Source organism: Talpa occidentalis, unplaced genomic scaffold (assembly GCF_014898055.3).
Source record: "Talpa occidentalis isolate TD23 unplaced genomic scaffold, MPIMG_talOcc4v2.1 talOcc4.7, whole genome shotgun sequence".
Lineage (NCBI taxonomy): Eukaryota > Metazoa > Chordata > Mammalia > Eulipotyphla > Talpidae > Talpa > Talpa occidentalis.
In genome coordinates this window covers 127,532,716-127,554,295 of record NW_023605083.1, presented here as the reverse complement: position 1 = coordinate 127,554,295, position 21,580 = coordinate 127,532,716, and the positions used below count along the sequence as shown (strand labels likewise).

Genomic DNA, 21,580 nt, shown 5'->3' with positions numbered 1-21,580 from the left:
CATATTCATCACCTGGAGAAGAAAGTCCCTGTTCATTCGCAGTTCGTTCCTTCCTTCTCTAAGGGTCTGTATATTATTTATTTATTTATTAAATTTAAATATTTTATTTTATTTAATTCTTACATCTTTTTTTCATCTTTAAGGGTCTGTATTTTTTTTGCAAAACTAATTTGGTTTTGTAAAATTTGTAGACAAATGTTGTATCTTGAAGTGAACTCAAAAAGGCTGTCTTACAAAGATAAAGGGAGAGGGGAAAAGCAAAACCAGCTCTAGCTTTTTCAAGATTCAGGTGACGTGACTATACATATATAGTTACACTTAATGCATAAATGAATATGTATGAGCATGTCTATGAATATACATGATATCTATGAATATACATAAAATATATATCACAGAGCGAGAAAAGACAAAGCAACATAGTTCACTGGCATCTCAGAAGACTGGTTCCAGAAACCTCAATAAGGCTTTGAAGACACCCAACCTGTTAGAGTAAGGAACAGAACACACTTCTTTAATTTTAAATTTGTGTAAAATATTTATATTTTTCCTACTACTAAAATATTTTTATTTCTTCCTGCCTTCCTTTTTTCATCTGCCTACCACATTCTTTATATTGCCATTGCTCTCATTTTTATTAGCTTTTACTTTACACATTTCCCCCCTCCCTCTTATCCTCAGAGCCCCACTGTTATAGGGCAGGGAGAGGGGCAGCCCAAACCCCGCAAACCTGCCTATTCTACATGGGTTCTGCCATCCGCCGCATCAACACAAAACATATGACGCTTTAATGGGAAGGAACTTTAATAAAAACTAGGAAACAATACAGGTAAGGCAAAGAGTCTAGTTTCTAAATGAAGCATCCAGAGTTACCCGTCCCCTCGTGGGTAAAAGTCCATCCAGATGGGAATGGCGCAGAGCAAGGCCCCAAAGCCTGCCACAAGTCTAAAGCATCTTCCAGTGGGGACCCACAGAAAAGGGTCAGAAATAACCAGACAAGCCCGGAAGGAAAAGAGCAAAATCAACATCAAGATAAAAGCTGCCATGGTCACCTCCCCACAGGTCTCACCCACATCTGTGTCACCCAGTCCACAACCAAAAGACAAGCACAGTTTCTTCACGTGTCTCTAGGCTCCATCCTGCTTCCTTCCTCAGTCTCTTCTGCAGCTTCTCCTCTTCCTGCTCAGCTCCACCCTCCCTTGGGTGGGGCAGGGAACCTCCCCCTTTCCTGGGGACCACCCTGTTACACCACCACGACAGTATTTATTCTGTTTTTTGAAAATATTTTACGTGACCAAATCATCCCTGGTGTAGATGTCCAGTGTTTGCTTTTCTCGCAGAACACGACTTGACATTCCCCTAAGCCCAGCACCTGCTTAAACCAAAGCCAAAACCATGTCAGCAGAATACCCTTTCCCATGATGTCATCTTTCAAGACTATATTTCCACATTCTCTATAGTGATCAATAACAACACCCTTTAAAAAAATGACAGCTGTCATTCAGCAGCCCCAACCTGTAGGTGGACAGAAGGAACCTTCCGGAGTGGGGGGGAGGGTGGAGACCGGGAACTGTGAGTTTCTTCTATTCTCCTGGTCTCTCTGAAACACTTGTGAAAAGTCTCATCTCCAGATGCATCTAACCCATTTAATTTAGGACAGAAAAGATCTGAGGAGTGGAGTTTTTATGATCTGACTGGACTTGGTGGAGGTAGCTAGTGGTTCCCGCTAGGTCAAAATTATTTCTGAAAATCCCTGGATGGAGTTAGGAAATCTTCCAGAAATTTCCACCTTCCCCTCTTTTTCCTCTTCCTTTCTCCAAAATCAAATAGCCCAGGCCACCAAGAGAGGTCAGCTTCCGAAGGTCTAAAATAGCTTCTATGGAGAAGGAGAAAGTGCAGGGAGAAGGGTGAGTGTGTCCCGCCTACAGTTCCCTTAGGGCTTAACTGAGGACCTACGTGCCTGTCAGAGCAATTTTGTCAACTGCCCAGGATGCTCACTGCCTTCAGGAGAAGGCCCTCTGCTGCCCCTGCCAGAACTAGTTTCCACGTGCAACTGTCTCTTTAATGGAAACCACAAAGACAGATATAGAGGATTCCCCTACTCTAACGATTATTTTAGAATTGCAAATGCAGGGCATACTTGTAACAAATTCAGACAAGGTAGAATTCCAGGAAATGCAAACAAGGGCTGGAGCCCAAGCCACAGAAGCCAGAGGGGGATAGAGCCCTGGGGATAGAATCAGTGAGGGTGAGGGTCCGCTTCCTGGAGGAAGAGGACAGAGAAGGCAAAGATTGGAGCAGACGGGTGTGGGATGGATTCAACGTGATTTCTGCCGCAGGGACGGAGCTGTCCCTGCAGGTTCTGGAGGTGCTGTTCCCACACTGTCCGAGGAGCTTGGTGACAGCATCAGTTCTGAGACCTGCCTGCTGGGCACAATATCGCTGACCTATGACTCCCTGTGCTGTTCCTTTAACACCCCCCCCCTCCTCCTGTGCCTCCCACCCTCACGGATTATATCCTGAGGGCTTTATTCCCCCCTGGCTTCTGCTCCAGGCAGACCATTGTTCCTGGTCTGGAACAATGGCAGTTACCAACAAGAGGTAGAGCCAGGAGGAGACAGTGGGCATGTCCTTCCCCTGGACCCCGGCTTTCCAGCCCTTTGGGCCCAGGTGACAGCTGTGGCTTCCCATGGGGACTTTTCCCTGGAGTCTCGGGGGGATGTCCCTCCGTGGTTCACCCTGCCCCCCCCTGTAAGCAGCCCTGGCCCGAAGCCTGTGGTGGAAGTGGTCGGAACATCCATCATCATGGAATGAGCAGTTTAAGATGCCATCTCCTCTCCCAGTCTGGAAAGAGGGTTCAAGGGAGCTGAGCTTGGCTTTACAAGCTTTATCCTCAGCACTTAGCACCATGGACTGAGTTGACCAGGGTGTTGGGATGTTGTACTGGGAGGAGACCTTTGCCTTTGGTGTGAGAGGGCACTGCCATGTGGATGACCACATCTCTGCACCTCGGGGCAAGGTCCAGCCCACGTTGATTGCACCATGTAGTGTTCACACAGCCTGACCCAGTTTAGGTTCTGAATCACACCCTCCTGCTGATGAGGAGGCCATTGACCTGGCCCGGTTACAGGAGGATTTCATTTTAGTGCTATGCGCCTCTGCCATATTGCAACATAATCTTTGCTTTTTGGGGTCCATCCTTTTGTGAGTGTATGGATGAAGAATTCACATATAATGCCATATTTTGGTGGTGAGAGTACAGTTGGCATTTTCCCAAACTTATTTACCTGGGTAACCACCACTCCCATGAAGATAAAGAGTGTTTCTGTCATTACCGAAAGTTCCTATGCCCCTTTCCATTTAATGCCTGACCCACACTCTCCAAACCTCACCACCAAAGCCACTGGCTACTCCCTGCCTGCTTCTGTCTCATTAATTTCCTTGTCATCACCCTCAGGCCATCTCGATCTTTGCCTCTGAGTCTTATCTTGCTGTGCTCCATGACATACCGGCATTTTCTCCTTTGTCCCTGATAACTCTTCTTAACCTCCTTTAAGACTCCTCTTCCAGGAAGTCTCCCTGATTTCTTCCACTCAGTTTCAATAAGGTGCCCCTCTGTTAAGTCCTGTGTTGTGTTGACTGGATCTCCATCCTATGTAACTTCTCCTGCATTGACCTGGGGGTTCCTTGAGAACCTGGGGGTTCCAGGGTCATATTCCGCTCTGAACTAACTCTAGCACAAGACTTGGCTCACCATGTTAGTTGTTTTAATGAATAGGTGAGTTAAATCGATTTTTCAGGAAGCTATCACTGAACTTTTAACACATTAAAGATTAGACCCTTTTGGTTGCAAAACATATGATACTAGGATTGTCACCAATGTCCGATTTCCATCCTTTACCCCGTAACAGATCCCTTTCATCCAATTTATAGCCACTTCCCGGTTCTTCTGATAATCACTATTTGGTTCTTATAGTCTAAGAGTTAGTTTTTGTTTTAGTTCATTTACTTTGTTTATCTTCCGCACAGGAATGAAATCAAACAGTCTGTAACTTTCTGTATGTGGGCGAGTTTGTAAAGCAGCACTTGGCCCTGGCAAGGCCAGGAGCCCAGAGAACTCTGGGGATCCCTGTGCTCTCTCGCGGCTTAGTTTTTTTGCTTCTCTTTTCCTGCTTCTTCTGCTCAGCTTTCATTTCTGCTTCCTCGTAATTTCCCCTTGCATGTGGCCTGTGCTTCCTCTGGCCCTGGGTTTCCATCTGCCCGGCTCACACTGAGGTTTGTGGAAGTGATAATCTGACATCAGGCTCATCAGCTTTCACATCCATGGCGCGGCCACCCTGTGAACCTGGCGGGCTCCTGGGTCCCATGCCCGACATCCCTATCCGTGGAGTTGAGGGTGGGCCCCACGGAGTGTGGGTGGGTGGAGAGCAGGGCCTGAGAGAGGATTGGGTGGGAGGAGATACGACACTTTGGGACTGCTCCTGTCCTCATAGTGAACAGAGGCCCTTGCATTTCTGCCTTTTCCTCTGAATAAATTTTCTCAACTTCATTCTTCGGAAAGTCACTTAGCTCCTCTCTGCTTAGGGTTTAGAGTTAAGGAATGTTGCAGCTTGAAGGTACCCCCACAGCGCATCCACTCCAGAATATGCCAGGTGTGTTCTGTATAACACAAGGGCCAAGAGACCGCCATGAAATGGAACACAGTCCAGCACTTTCCTTGGGTCTTAGCTCCCACCGGGAGATGCTTCTTGATGGCCTCATTTGCTTGGCTTTTCTCTGAATGGTCTCCTGCACAAACGGACAGCTGCAGGGTCCAGACCCCTCTAAAGTGGGTGCGTGAGGGCTTTGAGTTAGGAGCCCACAAAAAGGCTTGAGGGGACCAGCTCAGACCCTCTTGAAATTGTTTGCAAACGCATTTGCAAAATGCAATTGTTTGCAAATTATTTGCAAACACGATGTGTTTCCTGAGATGCTTACAGGCACGTGTGGCCAAAAATATGGGTAAGAACTGCTTGGAAGAGACATTAGTTGTGCCTTACAGAGGCAAATTCCTCCTTGTTCTTTTCTAATTTAAACATGTGCTCTGCTACAATTGATAGCCATCCAGTCTGTATAGAAAATTACTTGGCAGCTTCATCCTTCATATCCTAGAGATGAAAATATGAAGGGCCAGAGACAAGAAATGCAATTTGCCTGGACAAGGCACCTGGGCCAGGTAGGAGACGCTTTTCATCTTTACTTTCTTGAAACCAGCATCGCACCAATTCCCCTACCTCCCTCTGCCCCGAAACATTTCTGAACATTTGCTGAGGGCCAAGACCTGTGTCACATACTCCCCCGCGACGTGATAGAGCAATTCATCTCCTGGATGTTTTTAATCCCCTTTTTTATTTTTACTTTTCAGATAAGGAAATCGAAGCTTAGAGATTATCAGGAACTTGGCCAGATGGCTCGCTGGCTACTGGCAAGCTGGCACGGGAAAGCCCGCGTTTTTCCACCGTCCTTATTAGGGGGGCGGCCGGGTCTCTCTGCAGCGCCGCCCGCCCTTGCAAGTCCAGAACTCGGGGGCGTTCACCTGAGGCTCCCTGGGGTCCCGGCGGGGCCGGACGCCGCCCCCTGGCGGCAGGTGGGCGCCAGCGCAGCGCATGCTAATGAGCCCGCGGCGCGGCTCGCTGATTGGCCGGCGCGGATTCCAGCTGCTCTCCCAGGGGTGTGCCCAGCGCGAGTAAAGGGGCGCCGCAGGCAGCAGCGCCCCATCCAGCGCGCTCCCTTTGCAAGCCGGGGCGCCTGCGGGCCAAGCTGGCTCTGAGTGTGTGGGGGGGGGCCTTCCCTTCTCGCTCTCGTTCGTGTTCTGGTTCTGAACTGGTCCAGGGTCCACGATGACAATCCGACACCAAGGCCAGCAGTACAGGCCGAGGATGGCATTTCTGCAGAAGGTGAGCGCGGTCCGGCCCGCCTGGCCCTGGAGGCGCGCAGGGGCCAACTCTGGCAAGTGTGGGAGGAGATGCTGGCGGTGCTGGGGTGTGGGCAGGAGTGGAGGGCATCCCTTGGGCTCTCTCGGTGCTGCCTGCTGTTATAAACGACTTATGGGCTGTGGGGTGTGTGTATCTTTTAAAGACTCTAGTGATTGGATTTCCTTGTAACCTGTTTGGGTAGGGAATCTGAAGCCACGGGCTGCTGGAGGCTGAAAACAACCTGTTACTCTGAGAGGAAGGTATCAGAGGACAATGCAGCCGGCGGTGTCAGATTGGAGACAGTCTCCTGGTATTCTTATAAGACACCCAGATGTTAAGTGAACATTTCGGTCGTTTTTCGAATCCCAAGATGCAGTGTGTGAGTGAGCGTGTACACACAGACCTTGAAAATGGTGTGATTTGTAGGATAAAGGGACACCCCGCTTGCAGCACCCTGGGTTCCTCTTTCGGTGTGGGTACCTGTGTATCTCTGGTCTCTGTAATGGGGGCAGAAGTCGGAAGCTTTTTCTTCGGAAGCCTATGCAAGGCTGTCACAGGCCATGGTGGATGTGTGGGGGTGAGTGCATCTGTGTGGTTCTATGTTTGGGGGCAAAGTGGCTCATCTTGTTCTGGTCTTTTGAGATAACCAGTGTTGAAAGAGATGGACAGACATGAGATCCTGGATCCCTGGTCACTTTCGTCCCATCTGTGGCTGCTTCTCATCAGGCCACCTTCTTAGACTTATCTCCTCGAGTGGAATTAGCCGAATGCCTTGTGACAAGCAGAGCATACCCTGAGCCCCCGGGGCACAGTGCCACCTGTCTTGATGGGCCCAGGGCTTTCCTAGTGAAAACGTGGACAGTTGGTTACTCTGTCCGCCTGCCTCAAGGAAGAGTGGATACCTGGGGACAACAGTCCAGGTGGCGGAGGTGTGAAGCAGAGGGGGAGGAAAGTTGTCTTCCCCAGAAGGGCCTGTGGTGTAGACACCAGTGCCTCCCAGCAGAAGATGCCCGAGCCTCTGCTCTTCTTCCAGCGCCCAGCCCGGGATAGCTGCTCCTCCCAGACAAGACACGGGCTGGGGGTGTCAGAGGGTAACCTTCTGGAGAGCTTCTGTTTGTTTTCTGAATCTCAGACATTCTTTTCCATCATGAGTGTTATTTGGCAGATTTTCCTCTTTTTATCTTGGCCTTTTGACTGGCGTCTGTCTCTAGCCTCCCACCCCTCTCCCAGTGTCCCCTCCTGCACCCTGGCTTCCCCCTCCTGCACCCCAGCCTCCTACTCCTTCACCCAGAACCGACTCCTCCACGCCATCTCCTCTTCACCACAATCTCCTCTCCTCCTCCGCCATCCCCTCCTGACCCCTGCCTCCCCTCCACGCCCAGCCTCCCACTCCTCTACCCAGAATTCCCTCCTCACCCCAGCCTGCCCTCCTTTCCCCAGATTTCCCTCTTCACTCCAGCCTCCCCGCCTCCCCCCTGCCCGCCTTCCTCCGCAATATCCTTTATAAACACACGACTTTCTTCCCCAGACCAACACTGATCTCCGCAACCAGCATCTCCGCCGGCTTCCCACACCCACAGAAAAGTCCAAACTTCTCAGCCAGGCCACCGTGGATCATGTTCTGGCCCATCCCTCTGGCTTAACCTTACACCCGCCTTTTGCACAGCCTTCCAGGAAAACCCCGCAAGGCAGCCACAAGCGCTGCTGTGTGGGGGCCGGCCTCAACCATGTCCTCACCTTCTAGGAGGCCCAGGCCTCAGGTTCCTCCACTGAGGGAGCCTTCCCCCCTTTCCCCCAGACTCCTGTCCTCCCAGGTTCTCCACCCCCCCAGCAGAGCCTTCTCTACCTGCAGACTCTGTACCCCCCGCACCACCCCTGCCCTGGCCCTGTGGGAAGGGCCTGCCTGTGTGCTCTCAGGTATTCCTTTTCGAGCAGGAAAAGCAATAAAGGTCTGCACACCTGGTCTCGAGAGCCATGCCAGGGGCCCTCAACCATGAGCTGAGCCGGGGGTCGCAGAACAAAGGAACAAGCACTCAAATGCAAAGATCAGGCGCCCTTGCTGACTATACAGTGAATTCTGTCCCAGCAGGGCCCCTGCACACAGGCTCTCATCTATCCCATAAACCAGTAAACCATAAATCATTTTACAGAAAGGAAGCGAAAGCTCAGAGATGTTGAGTAACTTGTCCTAGTCACACAGCCCCCAAGTGGCGCAATGAGAGAAGATGCTGGCCTGTCCATCACCTGCATTTGAGTGGTTTGCAATGCTTTGAGCTTTCCTGTGCTGTAGGGCAGAACAGAGGCCCGGGAGGGTCCCGGGAGGGTCTGGCGAGATGTGTCTGGGACATGTGCACCTGTGAGGATGAGAGGCGATTCCAGTGGAGAGAAAGGGAAGGATGTTCCAGGCAGAGGGAATGGCATGTGCTAAGGCGCAGTACCCTGGGAGGTTTGGGGGGTGAGGACGTGCTGTTGAGTATGGATGGAGTTGGAAGTTCAAGTGAAGCGGGAGGCTGGAAAAGCAGGCAGGGGCTCCAGGGGGAGGGTCATACTGAGGAGAGCAGTGGGTGAGACAGGGGAGGTCTGCTGTACCTTGTGGGTCACCTCCCTGGCCAGGGATGGAACTCATGCTGCAGTGGCTGCGGACACCTTCATAGTGCTGAGAATCCCTTGCGCCACCAGGGAGGCCCAGGGGCTGCTTTTCTTGGTGCCACGTGGAGCCTTCTGCTAGTGGCTTCCCTGTGTGGCTTCTGGCATCTTCTTTTGCTTGGGAAGGGAGTGCAGATACAGGACTATGGGGAGACCATGACAAAGCCTGGCCTCTTGCTCTGATCATTCTTTTATTTCACCCCCAAACACGCCTGGTACTTCTGTGCAAGTGCCTGGCTAGCCTGGTGCTGGAGGCTGCCTGGGGCTTAACACTCGATCCCTCTCGTCTGGGGACTTGGTGTCTAGCAGGGAGAGACAGACAGAGGTTACTGTAGGCGTTGTTCGAGGGAATTTACACAGATGCAAAGGGCAGAGGGAGCGGTGATTTTTGCTGTGTGTGTGAGTCTGGATAGGTTTTGAGGGGGGTGTTACCAGTGAGGGGAGATAGGAGCACGGGTAGATTCTTTTGCCAGGAGGACGAGATGAGTGGCATTCTAGGCACGTACAAAGGACTGGAGTGTGAAACTGCATGCTGGGAGCTTCATGGGGGCGGACGGGGTGGGGGCTCGCGGGCCTGGAGTGGCAGGAGGTTGACACACAGAAAGGCCAGTGGAGTGAAGAAGGGCCCCCAAGTGGGGGCTTTGCGTGTCACGCTGAGTTTGACGCTGAGCTCGGCGAGATGCCGTTTGCTCTTTCAAAATCAGGGGTGAGTAAAAGGAGTTAGTTGCTTGCCGGAAAGATGATCCTGATGGCAGGTGGGGCTGCTTCTCTGCCCTTCACAAAGTACCAATGTCAAGTTCCCATCCTCCAAGCTTTCTGCTTTACTTAAGAGGTAATTTAATAATTGTGTGTGGGGGTGGAGCCAGGTGTTTTTACAGAAACTTCTTAGGTCATTTGCAGGTACAGGCCCAATGAAAGTGTCTGGAAAGGTTTGACCATGTCTGGAGACAGTGGTTTGTCACAGCTGGATTGGGGGCGTTGGCATCTGCTAAGCTCCAGGAGGGCATTCCTCTCACTCTAGAATGATCCAGCCACAAATGTCAGCAGTGCCATGGTGGAAGCCTGGAAGTCGTGCTGTAGGCTGGAGACGTGGGGTGTAAGGGAGATGTTGGGAGGAGAACCTGACAGTCCAGGGGGTGCTAGATGCCCCACAAATGGGGTTCAGAAGACAGAGAGGAGGCACTCAGAGTCAAGATCAGAGTCAACAAGTGTTGGCTGGGGTCACCTGCAAGGCTTCCTGTGCTTTTGACCAGGGTGCGCAGAGCAGGTTTGGAGAAGACCACGATCCTCAGCACCAATGAGGGTACGGCCCTCCCAAGGGACTGTGGGACAGCAGGATGCCTGTAGGTGGTGGCCTCTGTGTGAGCATCTTGCCGTCCATTAGCAAAACAGAGGTCACTGGGTCACTTTCCCCATCTTTGGCTAAAACAGTGCTGCTTATCATCGCCCCCCACGCCCCACCCCCAGCCTTCTTTGGCTTAAAGGAAAATTCCAGCCCTGAATCGCGCTATGAGTGACAGCTCTAATGCGAGGAGCCTGTGGGAGGAGAGGGTGGGCCGTCGAGGCCGTCAAAGCCATCATTTCTGCTCCTCCATAATGTTGGGGTTCCCTGGCACGCCTTCAGTCACACTGAGATGCGGTGGCATCTGAGGGCGAACATGTAGGGTCGATACCCCCGCCCACCTGCCCCCAACATGAGGTCAGGGTGTCTGGGTTATGCTGCCCTGGGGAGGAGTCGCGCCTCCCCGGGAGGCTGAGTGTGGTTAGGAGGGGCGCTGACATTTGCAGGTGGGGATGGCCGTTCCTCTCTGTCACCTCCGAGGACACCCACGGGGCATGAGGAGGAGGTGAGAGTTAGCAGCACTTTGGAGCAAAAAGGCAGGGGCTTCTCGCTCTCTGGAGAACTGGGTGAAGAACGCAGGTGCTGTCCTCACTGCTTTGGGACAAGACAGAAGCCAGCGTCTACACCCTCAGCTCGGATTGCCATGGCAAAGCACCACGGGCTGGGCACTTCAAACCGCAGAGGGTTCTGTCCTCGCAACTCCGGAGGCTGGGGAATCCAGGCTCAGGGGGTCTGCAGGGCTGGTTCCTTCTGCGCCTCTCTCCTGAGCTGGAGGACACTGTCTTCTCCCCGAGTGCTCACGTGGTCTTCCCTCCGGGTGGCCCTCCCATGAGGACATCGGTCATGCTGGATTAGGGTCCAGCCCCATGACTTCATTTTCACTTAACTACCTCTTTATAGGCTCCCTCTCCAAATACAATCCCATTCTGAGTGAGGTACTGGGATTAGAACTTCAACATGTGAATTTTGCGGGGGGCACAATGCAGCCCCTGACAGCCTCCTCAGACAGTCCACCAGCCAGAATCCTGTCCTTTCCTTTGGGGTGTCTGGGGAGACCCCCTCCGAAGAATTTGTCTGAAGGAAGTTGTGAGTAGGACTGGTCGCGATCCCAATGGGCCGAGTTCCCTTGGAATGTTCTGGAGGTCCGTGTGACTTTCCCGCCTCTCACCAAGCCTGTCTGTCTGTGAGGGTGACACCTGTGAAGGAGTCAGAACTCTGACTCCCCTCGTGGCGTTTTAAAAATAACTCTCATTATTCCTCCTCTGAAAGTTATTTTCAAACTCTTTATAAGTAGGTTTTTTTTTTTTTTAATCTGAAGGGAAGGAATCAAATCCGTTGATTTTCTATCCGGGAAACTCAGGCTCCTAACTTGCGAGGCTTTCTATTGCTTTTCCAATGTCTGGAAACGCTGCTTTTTATTGAAGAAACCTTTTGGAATAAGTCTGGGGTGAGGAAGCCTGCCTGGACCCTCCCAGCAGAAAAGCAGGCCCTTCTTGGGGAGTATAGACATCTGTGGGACAGAGGAGTTAAGTCGGCATTTCACCCAAAAAAGGCACCCAGATGGGCTGCAGCCACATGACAAGGTGCTGGACGCCGTGTATCTCGAGGGAAATGCAAATCACAACCGCTGCGAGATTTCACCGCACCCCGCACCCCGCTTAGAATGGCCATTCCCAAAAAGTCAAAGCAGTCACGTTGGAGGGTGTGGAAAATGGCAGTGGGGATGGAGCTGGTGAAGCCGCGGTGGAAAGCGGTGGTGGGAACTCATAAAGTTTAAAACAGAACGACTTTATCATCCAGTCATCCCACTTCTGGGTGTTTACCCGAAGAATATGAAAACTTGAGTTAGGAAAGACATGTGCCCCCTGGGTTCATCGCAGCAGTGTTTACAACAGCCAAGAATGGGCACAGCCCCAGGGCCTGGCGCCAGCTGAGAGGGCCAGGAAGCTGCGGTCCAGTCCACACAGTGGAATACTACTCAGCTCTGAAAAGGTGAACTCCTGCCACTGTCAGCAACAGGGCTGGACCTTGAGGGTGTGACACTAAGTGGAGTCAGAAGGAGAGAAATAAAGACTACAATTTCACGGGCTTGTGGTATATAGTAAAACGTAAAAGCCAAATGAACAAACAAAACAAAAGCGGCTACAAATGCTTACAGCCTGGCAGGGGGCAGGTTCCCAGAAGGGAAGGAAGGGGCATGGGTGGAGAAGGTCCCATGGGTGGGTGGAGGCTGGAGACAGGACATTTGGTGGGTGGGGGTGGAGTGATATACACAGTTTCTGAGGTGAGAAACTCATACAGTGTTGCAAACTAATGTTAGCTCAGTAAAAAAAAAAAAAAATCTGTGGTTTATGGATAGTTGAAAATTCTGGAAGGAGTGACCCTTGAAGCCCATGCCTCCTATGTCCTCTCCTTTACCCCCTGGGGTCAGCTTTTTGGTCCTTGTGGGCTGTCAGCTGAGCCTGAGATCCTGCCTGGCCCTGACATTACAGGAGGTCAAGACCTCACGTCCCAGTGGAGCAGAAATGAATAGTTTCTGTTCCATAGTGATTGTGTGAGCCAAGAAAGTGTCCGTGCACATGAAGCTCAAAGTCAGTCTTGCCCCAGGAGCCCTGGGTGCTGCCTGGACACTGGGGGGGCGGGGTCTGGTGCTCTGGCTGAGGGGCTGGCACTGGGCCTGGAGCAGCCTGGAAGGTGCACCCGATCTTGGCCATTCCTTCAGCTTGCGCTTCAGCTGCAAATGCTGGTTTAGCACCAGGGCTGGAAACAGGAACCCCCCAGCCCTCACTGTTGACTTAGGACATGGTCCTGCCCCTCTTCCCTCTTTGGCAAGGGGGAGCCCCCCAGCTGCAGGAGCAAACTGGCCGAGAGGGAGGGGGTAGGGGGCAGGTGGGGCATATCCGGATTTGGCTCTGCCCTGCAACATCCTACTCCTGCAGCTCACCCGGGCCGGTTTCTCTCTTTCTCTTTTAAACACTTTGTTTGTGGTAACAGGGTGAGAATCCACCCTCTTAAATGCCTATGTACAGCATTGCTTACTGTGGGTACAGTGTCACACAGCAGAGCTCTAGAACTTACTCATTTTCCTGGAATGAGACTTCATTAAGGTGTTTGACTAGCAACTCCCCAAGCTCCCACTCACCCCCTGCCTGGGTCACCCCATTCCACCCTGGCTTCCATGAATTTGCGTGTTGTAGACATCTCACATATGTGGGGTCACATGGCCCTTCCGTGACTGGCTTCTTCCGGTTATCCTGGCCTCTGGGCTCGTTCATGTGCTCCATTTTACAGAGTCTCCCTTTGAAAGCTGAGTCTCCACGGTAGGTGTGTGCTGCGTTTTCTTATCTATTCATCTGTCCGTGGCCATCTTGGTGGTTGTGAATATACTGCAAGATTCTCATTTCAATTCTTTTTGATACTTATGCAGAAGTGGGCTGCTGATCATCTGGTTGTTCTATTTTTAATTCTTTGAGGAACCCCTCTGTGGTTTCCCAGCTTCACTCACCAGGTGCCAGGGGTCCAGTCTCAATGTCTTCACTTTCCAGTGCCCAGAGCCCTGGGGTTCTCTCCTGCCGTCCCTGGATTCCAGCTTCTTCCTCACCATCTAGGAAGATCCTGTTCCCCTCTGTACATCCTCTTTTTTGGATCATCAGAGCCATCCTCTTCTCTGGTTCTTTGACAGTTGGTATAGTCTCTATTTCCTCCCGCCTGATCCGGTTGGCAAAACTAGTTAGTAGATGCTCTGTGCATAGCATGGCACTACCCTCTTGCAGGGGTTGAGCAGAGGAGTACCATGTCCCAAAATCATCTCCAGCTGCCCTGCTGAGAGTAGACACAACGGTAGACCCAGCCAGGGTGGAAGCCCTGTCATTTCTTGCTTGAAAGAGTGCAATAGTTTTAAACAATTTTCCAGTTTTTATCTTACCTGGTTGAACTTATTATGCCTGTTTCTCTCTGGCATGGGCCACATTTCCAAAATGTAGACCAGATTATGCACCTGTCTAGAAATAGCTGCTGGAATAAAATCTACTCTCTGAGAGCGGCATTTGGGGCCTGTGGTGATCTGGTCTCCACCTGCTGTTCCAGCCTCATCTTGCTCTGATATCTTGATTTCTGTCCCTCTTGCCACTGGTCTCCCTCCCATGCCTTTGCTGGTGCTGTTTTCTCTCTTTCTATGCAGCAAAATCCTTTTCTGTTAAGCTTCCTCTTCTCCTAAAAGCCTTTGCAGAATCTCCAAGTCAGAGTGGATCACTCCGTGGTTTCCCATGGAGGGAGTGTGCTGGTGTGTGCATAGCTCGTATTAGCTCTTTTGCACATATCACTCAGTGCCCATCTGGGCTGTATGCCCCTTGTGTTCACCTCTGCATCGTTTGATTCCTCGGGTCTCAAAAGGGAGCACTTTGGCTCAACTTTTGAAATGGTCCAGTTAGTAAGCTTTCCTGGGTTCTATCTTGCAGATTGAAGCGCTGGTGAAGGACATGCAGAACCCAGAGACGGGGGTCCGGATGCAGAACCAGAAGGTCTTAGTCACCAGTGTCCCTCACGCCATGACAGGTGATGTATCTTGAGTCCTGGTCTGGAAGAGACCACACATAGGGGTCGGCAAATTAGAACTCATGGACCAAATTTGGCCCTCAGTACTTTTTCTCAGTAAAGTTTTATCGGCACACAGATAGCTCCACCTGCTCCTCTAGGTAACCCCATTGCTTGGCATAGCTGTGGGCCAGGGTGGAGGTTTAATACAAGTTGATCAAGTGCCTGAATCAGTCATGATCTTGCATTGGCCAAGGGCACTGGACAAAGCTGGGATTGCATTTTTGGGATGCTTTTTCCTAGCTATGTGGCTCTGGCTTCTTGATTTTAAAATCAAGAATAGCAACCCCTGTCCTAGAGAGTGAGTGCAGGAATTAAATGAGGTAGCGCTGTGCAAGTGGAATCCCCAGTGGATTTTTTTATGAGCCGTGGCTGCTGGCAGTTTCCTCCCTGGTTTCAATCAGCCCCCCAGTGTAAAATCAGTGATGGACAGGACCATCCCCTTTCTGCAGATGGGACCATGAGATGCAAAGAGCTTCAGCAACTTGTCTCCATGTCACTAACTCCACAGAACCTGCAGTAAGCTCCCAGTGAACTTGGGTTTGAACCCGGCTATGGCCTCTAGCTCTTGTTCACTGCCTGTGTGTGTGAGCTGCTTCCCTTCCTTGCACATGGCACCCTTGGGGCCAGGCTGCCCACCAGGCCATATCTTTCCTTGTTCCTCCTGCACAGGCAGGTTCAGCGGCTATTGGATCAGACCAGAGGGAGAAGCCCTGTCCTGTGGCATCAGCTCTAATAAAAGCAAATTGGATAATTGCCATCAACTCCTCAGACCCAGGACTTCTTGGGATGAGGGTGTCTGATGTGGGAGCTGAGCGGCTTGTGTCGTTGTCAGTACAGATCACGTGGTACGCCATAATCTCATTTGATCTATTTCAGGAAGCAGTCAAGTGGATGCGAAAGCCTTCGCTCCTTGGTGGAGAGCATCCATCCGTCTGCTGGCTGCCTGGGTGTCTTTTGGCCTGCATACCACTCTATAGCATTTAAAAAGTCTTGGGGTGGAAAGTCTAAAACACCCAGTACTAGGATTTTAAGTCAGATTTTAGATGAAAAATGTTGCTTTTGAACAGCCCATCAGGGAGAAATAAAGCTAAGAGCAATAGTAGAGAATCCATCGACAGCAATAACAGACGGCGTGTAGATGGGGCGTGGAAGGAAGGAAGAGCTACAGGTTGTCCATCCTCAGCCATGCTGTGGGGAGGCAATTAAGCCCAGAGAGTGTGGGATGGGCCATGCACACCCTCTGTGGAGGGCAGCAGAGGCTATGCTCCCGCTCCACCTCTGAGGAGGGAGGCAGCATTTTCAATAGTCCAGCCATAAGGACAGAGGCGGGTCCTGATTCTCCTTCTTGGTGTATTTTGTGGGCCAGTTTGTGGGCTGGTTCCATGCAGCATGGCCTTTGTAACGTAGGCTGAAGTTGCTGGTGAATGTGGTCATGGTGTTTGCAAGATGAGCTAGAGTCGGAGTGCTTGGTTCCAGGACACCTTGTGTTTCTTCTGGATCCTGCTGCCTGCCTCCTCCAGGGAGGTCCAGGTTGGGAGTAGGTGCACAGCTTCTTGGTGGTTGAGCTTGGCGTACATTTGTCGTTAGATAAATCTGAATCCTTGAGAGATGGGTGGGAGAGGGGGCACATTCTTTTCTGCTCTTGATCCTGTCTGCCTCTCCTGCTTTTTTTTTTCCATGCCTGTCTTTACTCTGCATTCTTTCTAGGTCTTGTGTGGGTGAAAGTGCAAATGGAGCCCGCATTCCATTGTTGGAAGTTATCAATCCACCTGCAAAATATGCCCCATCCTCCTAGTTTGACAAAAGTACCTTTACAAGATCTGAAAGGCCAGATTTGAATTTGGAATCCTCTGACTCCTTGGGTTCTGACCAGGAGTATGGGGGTGCATAGGAACCACCCCCCACCCTCGAGCCTTCTCACATCTCCCTCCTCTGTATTCAATTTTATTCCCCCGTGTCCAGGCTCCATCCAGAACCCCAAGGACAGCTTGCATCTGGTTTTGTTTTTTCACTGTTAACATGCAAGGTGTTTACTTTTCAGCTGATGAATAATAATAACTCATGCACAAATGATTGTAAAGTAAGAAAATGAGTTCCACCAGAGAAGTGAAGATGGAGGCTGTTTAGGGAGGTTTAGCTAGAAACCTGGCTTGAGTCACATCACGGCTGGCCTGAATTACTGGCTGCAGAGTTTGGACTGAGAGAGAGAGAGAGAGAGAGAGAGAGAGAGAGAGAGAGAGAGAGAGAGAGTATGGGTGTGTGTGTGTGTGTGTGTGTGTGTGTGTGTGTAGGGGGGAGTCCCTGGAAATTTCAAGCAGAAAAGATGAGGTCACTGCTGAGCAGGGAGGAGCCAGCTGAGCAGCGGGATGGAGGGGCGTGGAGCCCAGAGTTTGGGCTGATGATGGCTAAATACCTCTGTTTTGCAGGAAGTGATGTTCTCCAATGGATTGTCCAGCGGCTTTGGGTCTCCAATCTGGGTGAGCGCTCGTCCGGCACCCAGTTACCAAGGACTGCACCACGAGAATCTCTGGAGGGTAGATATGAAGTGGAGGACTAGCTTGAGTCTCTGAGAAACTGACACTTAAGTTGGAGAAACAAAAGCTTCCCTGCATAAACCAACCATTATCAAAATGGAAAGCACGATAATTGAAGGACAAAATCCATCATTGTTTCAAACAAAATATTGAGAGCATGTAAATTACACGGGTAACTGGGGAAGAGTCACTCAAGAAGGACTTCTTGGAGGGGGAGGCATATACATACTTGGTCTGGAAAGATGCAATCTTGTGAATGTGAAGGGGAACTTGGAGAGTCTGTCTTTCCAGAAGGGGATGCAAGTAAGGGTGGTAGAAATGGAATGAGCCAGAAATGGAGTGACAGCCAGCAAGAGAAATGACTCCACCCGAGTATTGGGGGCAGCGTGAAGTTGGGGATGCACCAGGTATATTTGTAGCTCCCAAGTTTTGCCTGGAAGAAAGGCAATAGGAAGCCAGAGGGATTTTGAGCACAGCAGTGTGACTGATAATTGATATTAAAGCCAGACTGTTTAGTGGCAATTTGAAGGAGGATGGGTTGGCGCAGAACCAGGCCTTTTGTCCGAAAATAGGCGATTGGTAGAGTGAGGGCCTGGTCTATGGTGGAGGGAGTGGACATGAAGAGAAGGGTGAGGGCAAAGTCTTGCCAAGCCTTGGAGATTGAGCTATGGGAAGGCATGTGGATTGGGTCCTTGGCAGGGTGGCCTGGAGGGATGGAATTCTCTCTCCATGAGGGAAAGACACCTGCTTTCATTGGTGCTTCTGAGAAAGAACCAGAAAGATTTTCCTTTAATGGATGCAAATTCACAAATAAGACTAGGTTCTAAGAAACTGGAGGTGGGTGGGAATTAAAGTGAAGTGGCGAGAAGCTGAAGGATCTGGGTGTGGTCAGTAGGCAGAGTTGTTTGGGGATAGAAATTGATAACAAACATGTCCTCCCTTTCCTTTCTCTCTTTGCTTGAGGATGCCTGTTGGTCACACAGAACATTTCTCCCTTGCCCTGGAAACTTCTCCAGTCCCAAAGGGAATAAAGAAATGTTTCCAGTATTTCTCCACTGCTACTCCTAAACACCTGTAGGGGATGACGGCTGACACCCATCAACATCTGGGTTGGCTGGTTTCCTTCTGGATTTACTGACTTGGCATTTCAGCCTGCTGGGCTGGGGATCTTCCTTTCAACACACTCCCCAGCTCATACTTGTCCATAGCTCAGTTCGGGAACCAGTGTCCTCACTCTTTGCACAAAGAGCCCTTAGGATGGGGCATCTCTTCCAGTGTTGGGGTGCTATGTAAGCGTTAGGCCCCTACTTTTAACTTCATGTCTCAACTGCTTCTCCCCAGAGGCACAGAACTTGGGCAACTTTATTGTCAAGTATGGCTACATTTATCCACTGCAAGACCCTAAGAATCTGGTTCTCAAGCCTGATAGCAGCCTCTACCGATTTCAGGTGAGTCTTGACCTTGACCTTGACTGTTAATATGGGTTCATCTTATCTGAAAAGATAATTGGTTGCCTTTATATTCTCATAGACCAGGAATATGGAAACAGTACAGGGTCCAAGGTAGTTTCAAGTCTTCAGTCACAGGACTGGGAATCTAGGGTGTCTCAGCTCATTGTTTAAGTAAGGTTTCCTGGTTTTTTTTGTAGACGCCCTACTTCTGGCCCACCCAGCAGTGGCCGGCTGAAGATACAGACTATGGTAAAACTCCCCTCCATGTCTGCCTTTCATAGCACTTAACAGGCTGTTTATTTACTTGATGTGCTTCGGTAGCATTTGTCTTAATGTGACCTTTATGTCGGTTTACATCTGTATTGGGAGTGTCCCTGGGGGAGGGGACCGCATCTGCTGAGTGTTCCCTCCATCAAACAGCATAGCAGCCTTGTGCATAGAGAGAGGCTGCAAGTATGGCTTTGAAATATGATGATGATAGAAAATGTCATTGTTTTATTTTCTAGCCATCTATCTAGCCAAGCGAAATATCAAGAAGAAAGGGATTTTAGAAGAATATGAAAAGGTACAGAGATATTTTCAAGTATAACTTATTATAATTCAGTGGGATATGGTCTTGAGGTTTTTTTCCTGTTCCCCCCATTATTACATTAAGTGTACCCTCATCATCCATCCATCCATCCATCCATTCATCCATCTACTTAGCAGCTTGCTGAAGCAAATTCTTCCCTCCATGTAGCTTCAGTTTCTACTGTAGTAATTTAAGCCCTCACCTCAGTGACTACTGGGGACACAGTGGCCACCACCTCCCTTTTGCCATCCCCAAACATTATGATTTAATTAACATGCATGATGATGCATATCACATGACTAACAGATTTTGAGCTTGAGTATGTGATGGAAAAACCATATTATAGGCTTTTGTTTTGGCTTGAATGAGTCATATTTCTCCAAGTATGCACCCTAGCCCTCAAAAAGTTATATTTCTTGGCAAATAGCAATAGCCTTGCTGTGTGTGTGGCTATGTGTTTAATTGGGGTAACATTGGTTTAAAATACTGTATGTGATTCAGAGGTACAGGTTCACACCTCTTCAGATGCATGTGACCACACCACCCCCACTGTGGGTCTGGGTACCCACAGTCCTCCACCACAGTATCCTCTCCCTTTTCTCTCCATGTGTTTTTACTCTTAGCGAGCATGTTTTTAGAAGAACAAACATCACAGTAGTATTGGGCTTATCTCTGTGGATTTGTGATGCTCCATTGTTAAATATTGAATTTCCATTTTCGTTTCCACTTTATCTCCCCTTACTAATCATATTTGTGATAACAGTATTAAAGAAAACTCAAACCAAGTTGTAGTTTTGTCCTGAAGTCTCTTTGAGAATCCAGTGCTACCCAAACGCAGGCCCTTGCCAAACTGGAGTGAAACCTCTGCTGGGTCTGTGGTTGTGGCACAGGGTGGTGCGGGGCCATGCCCTCACCCTCTTAGGGATTCTGCCCTAACTGATGTCAAGGAGCTCAGAGTCTCACTTTGTTGTCTTTCTCTAGGAAAATTACAATTTCTTGAACCAAAAGATTAACTACAAGTGGGACTTTGTCATTATGCAGGCCAAGGAACAGTACAGGTGAGTGAGAGCTCATGCTTGTCATCCGTCCCTCCCTCCCTTCTTTTGTTAACATAAACCTTTATTGAGCATTTTTGTGTCAAACACGGGACTGGGCAAAGGGAATAAAAAGACACAGCTTTGTGGGGCAGGCAGATAAACAAACAGCCGTAATGGAACCATGAGGTGGGACTATACCCTGGGGTTTGCAGAAGGAGCTGCAGGAACAACCTCAAGCCTGGATGCTTCCTACAAGGTATCCAGGTGATTTATCCATGTTAATTTAATCATATGGTGGTGATGGTGGATAGAGAGGTGAGGCAAGGCGTGGGGAAGGGTGTCCTATGGAGGTGGAACCAGAATCTGGAGGCAGGAGGGTGTCATCTTGATGCAGTTCCTTGAGCTGGAGCCAAGTTCAACTTAGGAATTTTGGGGGAACATAAACATTTTGTTCAGAACAGTCTTTTTGGTTCACCTGTATATGCCCAGTGGGGGATCAAGAGATACATGAATGAATGATGAAGTCATTCTGTTGCTTAAAAAAAAAAATCATAATAGAACAAAGTGGAATAATTTCAGCAAGACCTTTGGAGTAAGTTAGCGATGGACTCTATTATCAAGGCTGTCATGTTATGGACATTCCGCTGTGCCGCAGGCCACCCGTGGCCCATCTTCCCGAGCCACAGGGTAGTTAACCTGGTGGAAAATGCAGTTAGGTTGCCAAGGGGAAGTTGAAACAACAGTATAAACAACAGTGTTTATATTTAATTTCCAGAGGAGGTTGGCAAACCACCCCGCTGGAATGGCGGCGTGCCCCCATTTGGCTCTCTGGATGTTATTATGTTATTCACAGTACATTAGCCGGCAAATAAATGCACTGAGTGTGTCTCAGAGAGGACAAGTGCGTCATCCCACGCTGTGGGGAAGGGAGGATTACCGAGCTCGCGCGCAGGTCGCCGTGGAAATGGTGCTCAGTGGCGCCCGTGCACGATCATTAACGCTACCTGGTTCCTGTGAAAGGAAGCCAGCATCATTTCCTACCCATAATGGGACAGGGCGAGCCATGCCAGGGACATTAAATAGCCTTTGACAGTAAAAAGTCAGGCTCAGCAAAGCCCCTGAGTTGGCATGAATGGCTGGCATGACAGAGTGGGGCTGAGATTAGGGCCATGAGCTCTGGTCTTGATTGGTGCCTGCTGGGCCACAGGGTGATGAGGTTGGTTGTCGACCTTGAGCACAAGCAGTTGGCTGTTGCAACAACAAATTAGGGTCTGCACAGAAACAAACAGCAGAAAAAGGCCAGACTGGAAAGTGCATTGTCATGCTGAGCCCCCTGTGCTCTTCCTGAATCCAAGGCTAACAAGCCTCCTAAATAACCTCTGTGGGACCCCTCGCCTCCTAGTTTCCCTGGAGGGAGAAACAGCAGCATCTCCTGTGGGGGACGGTGGG

General features: G+C 50.1%; 1 protein-coding gene across 3 annotated transcripts in view; it reads left to right on the top strand.

The window, feature by feature from the left end:
- Nucleotides 1–5,741: 5,741 nt before the first annotated feature.
- The window catches only part of RGS9 (regulator of G protein signaling 9), a 51,092-nt gene continuing 35,253 nt past the window's right edge, over nt 5,742–21,580 (top strand). For all 3 annotated transcript variants that reach the window (XM_054688551.1, XM_037495178.2, XM_037495179.2), the window contains exons 1-7: nt 5,742–5,936; nt 14,400–14,496; nt 16,965–17,015; nt 18,414–18,520; nt 18,721–18,772; nt 19,030–19,088; nt 20,076–20,152. In XM_054688551.1, coding sequence (XP_054544526.1) covers nt 5,880–5,936; nt 14,400–14,496; nt 16,965–17,015; nt 18,414–18,520; nt 18,721–18,772; nt 19,030–19,088; nt 20,076–20,152 — 500 coding nt within the window. In that variant the 5' untranslated portion in view covers nt 5,742–5,879. The remainder of the gene's footprint in view (nt 5,937–14,399; nt 14,497–16,964; nt 17,016–18,413; nt 18,521–18,720; nt 18,773–19,029; nt 19,089–20,075; nt 20,153–21,580) is intronic.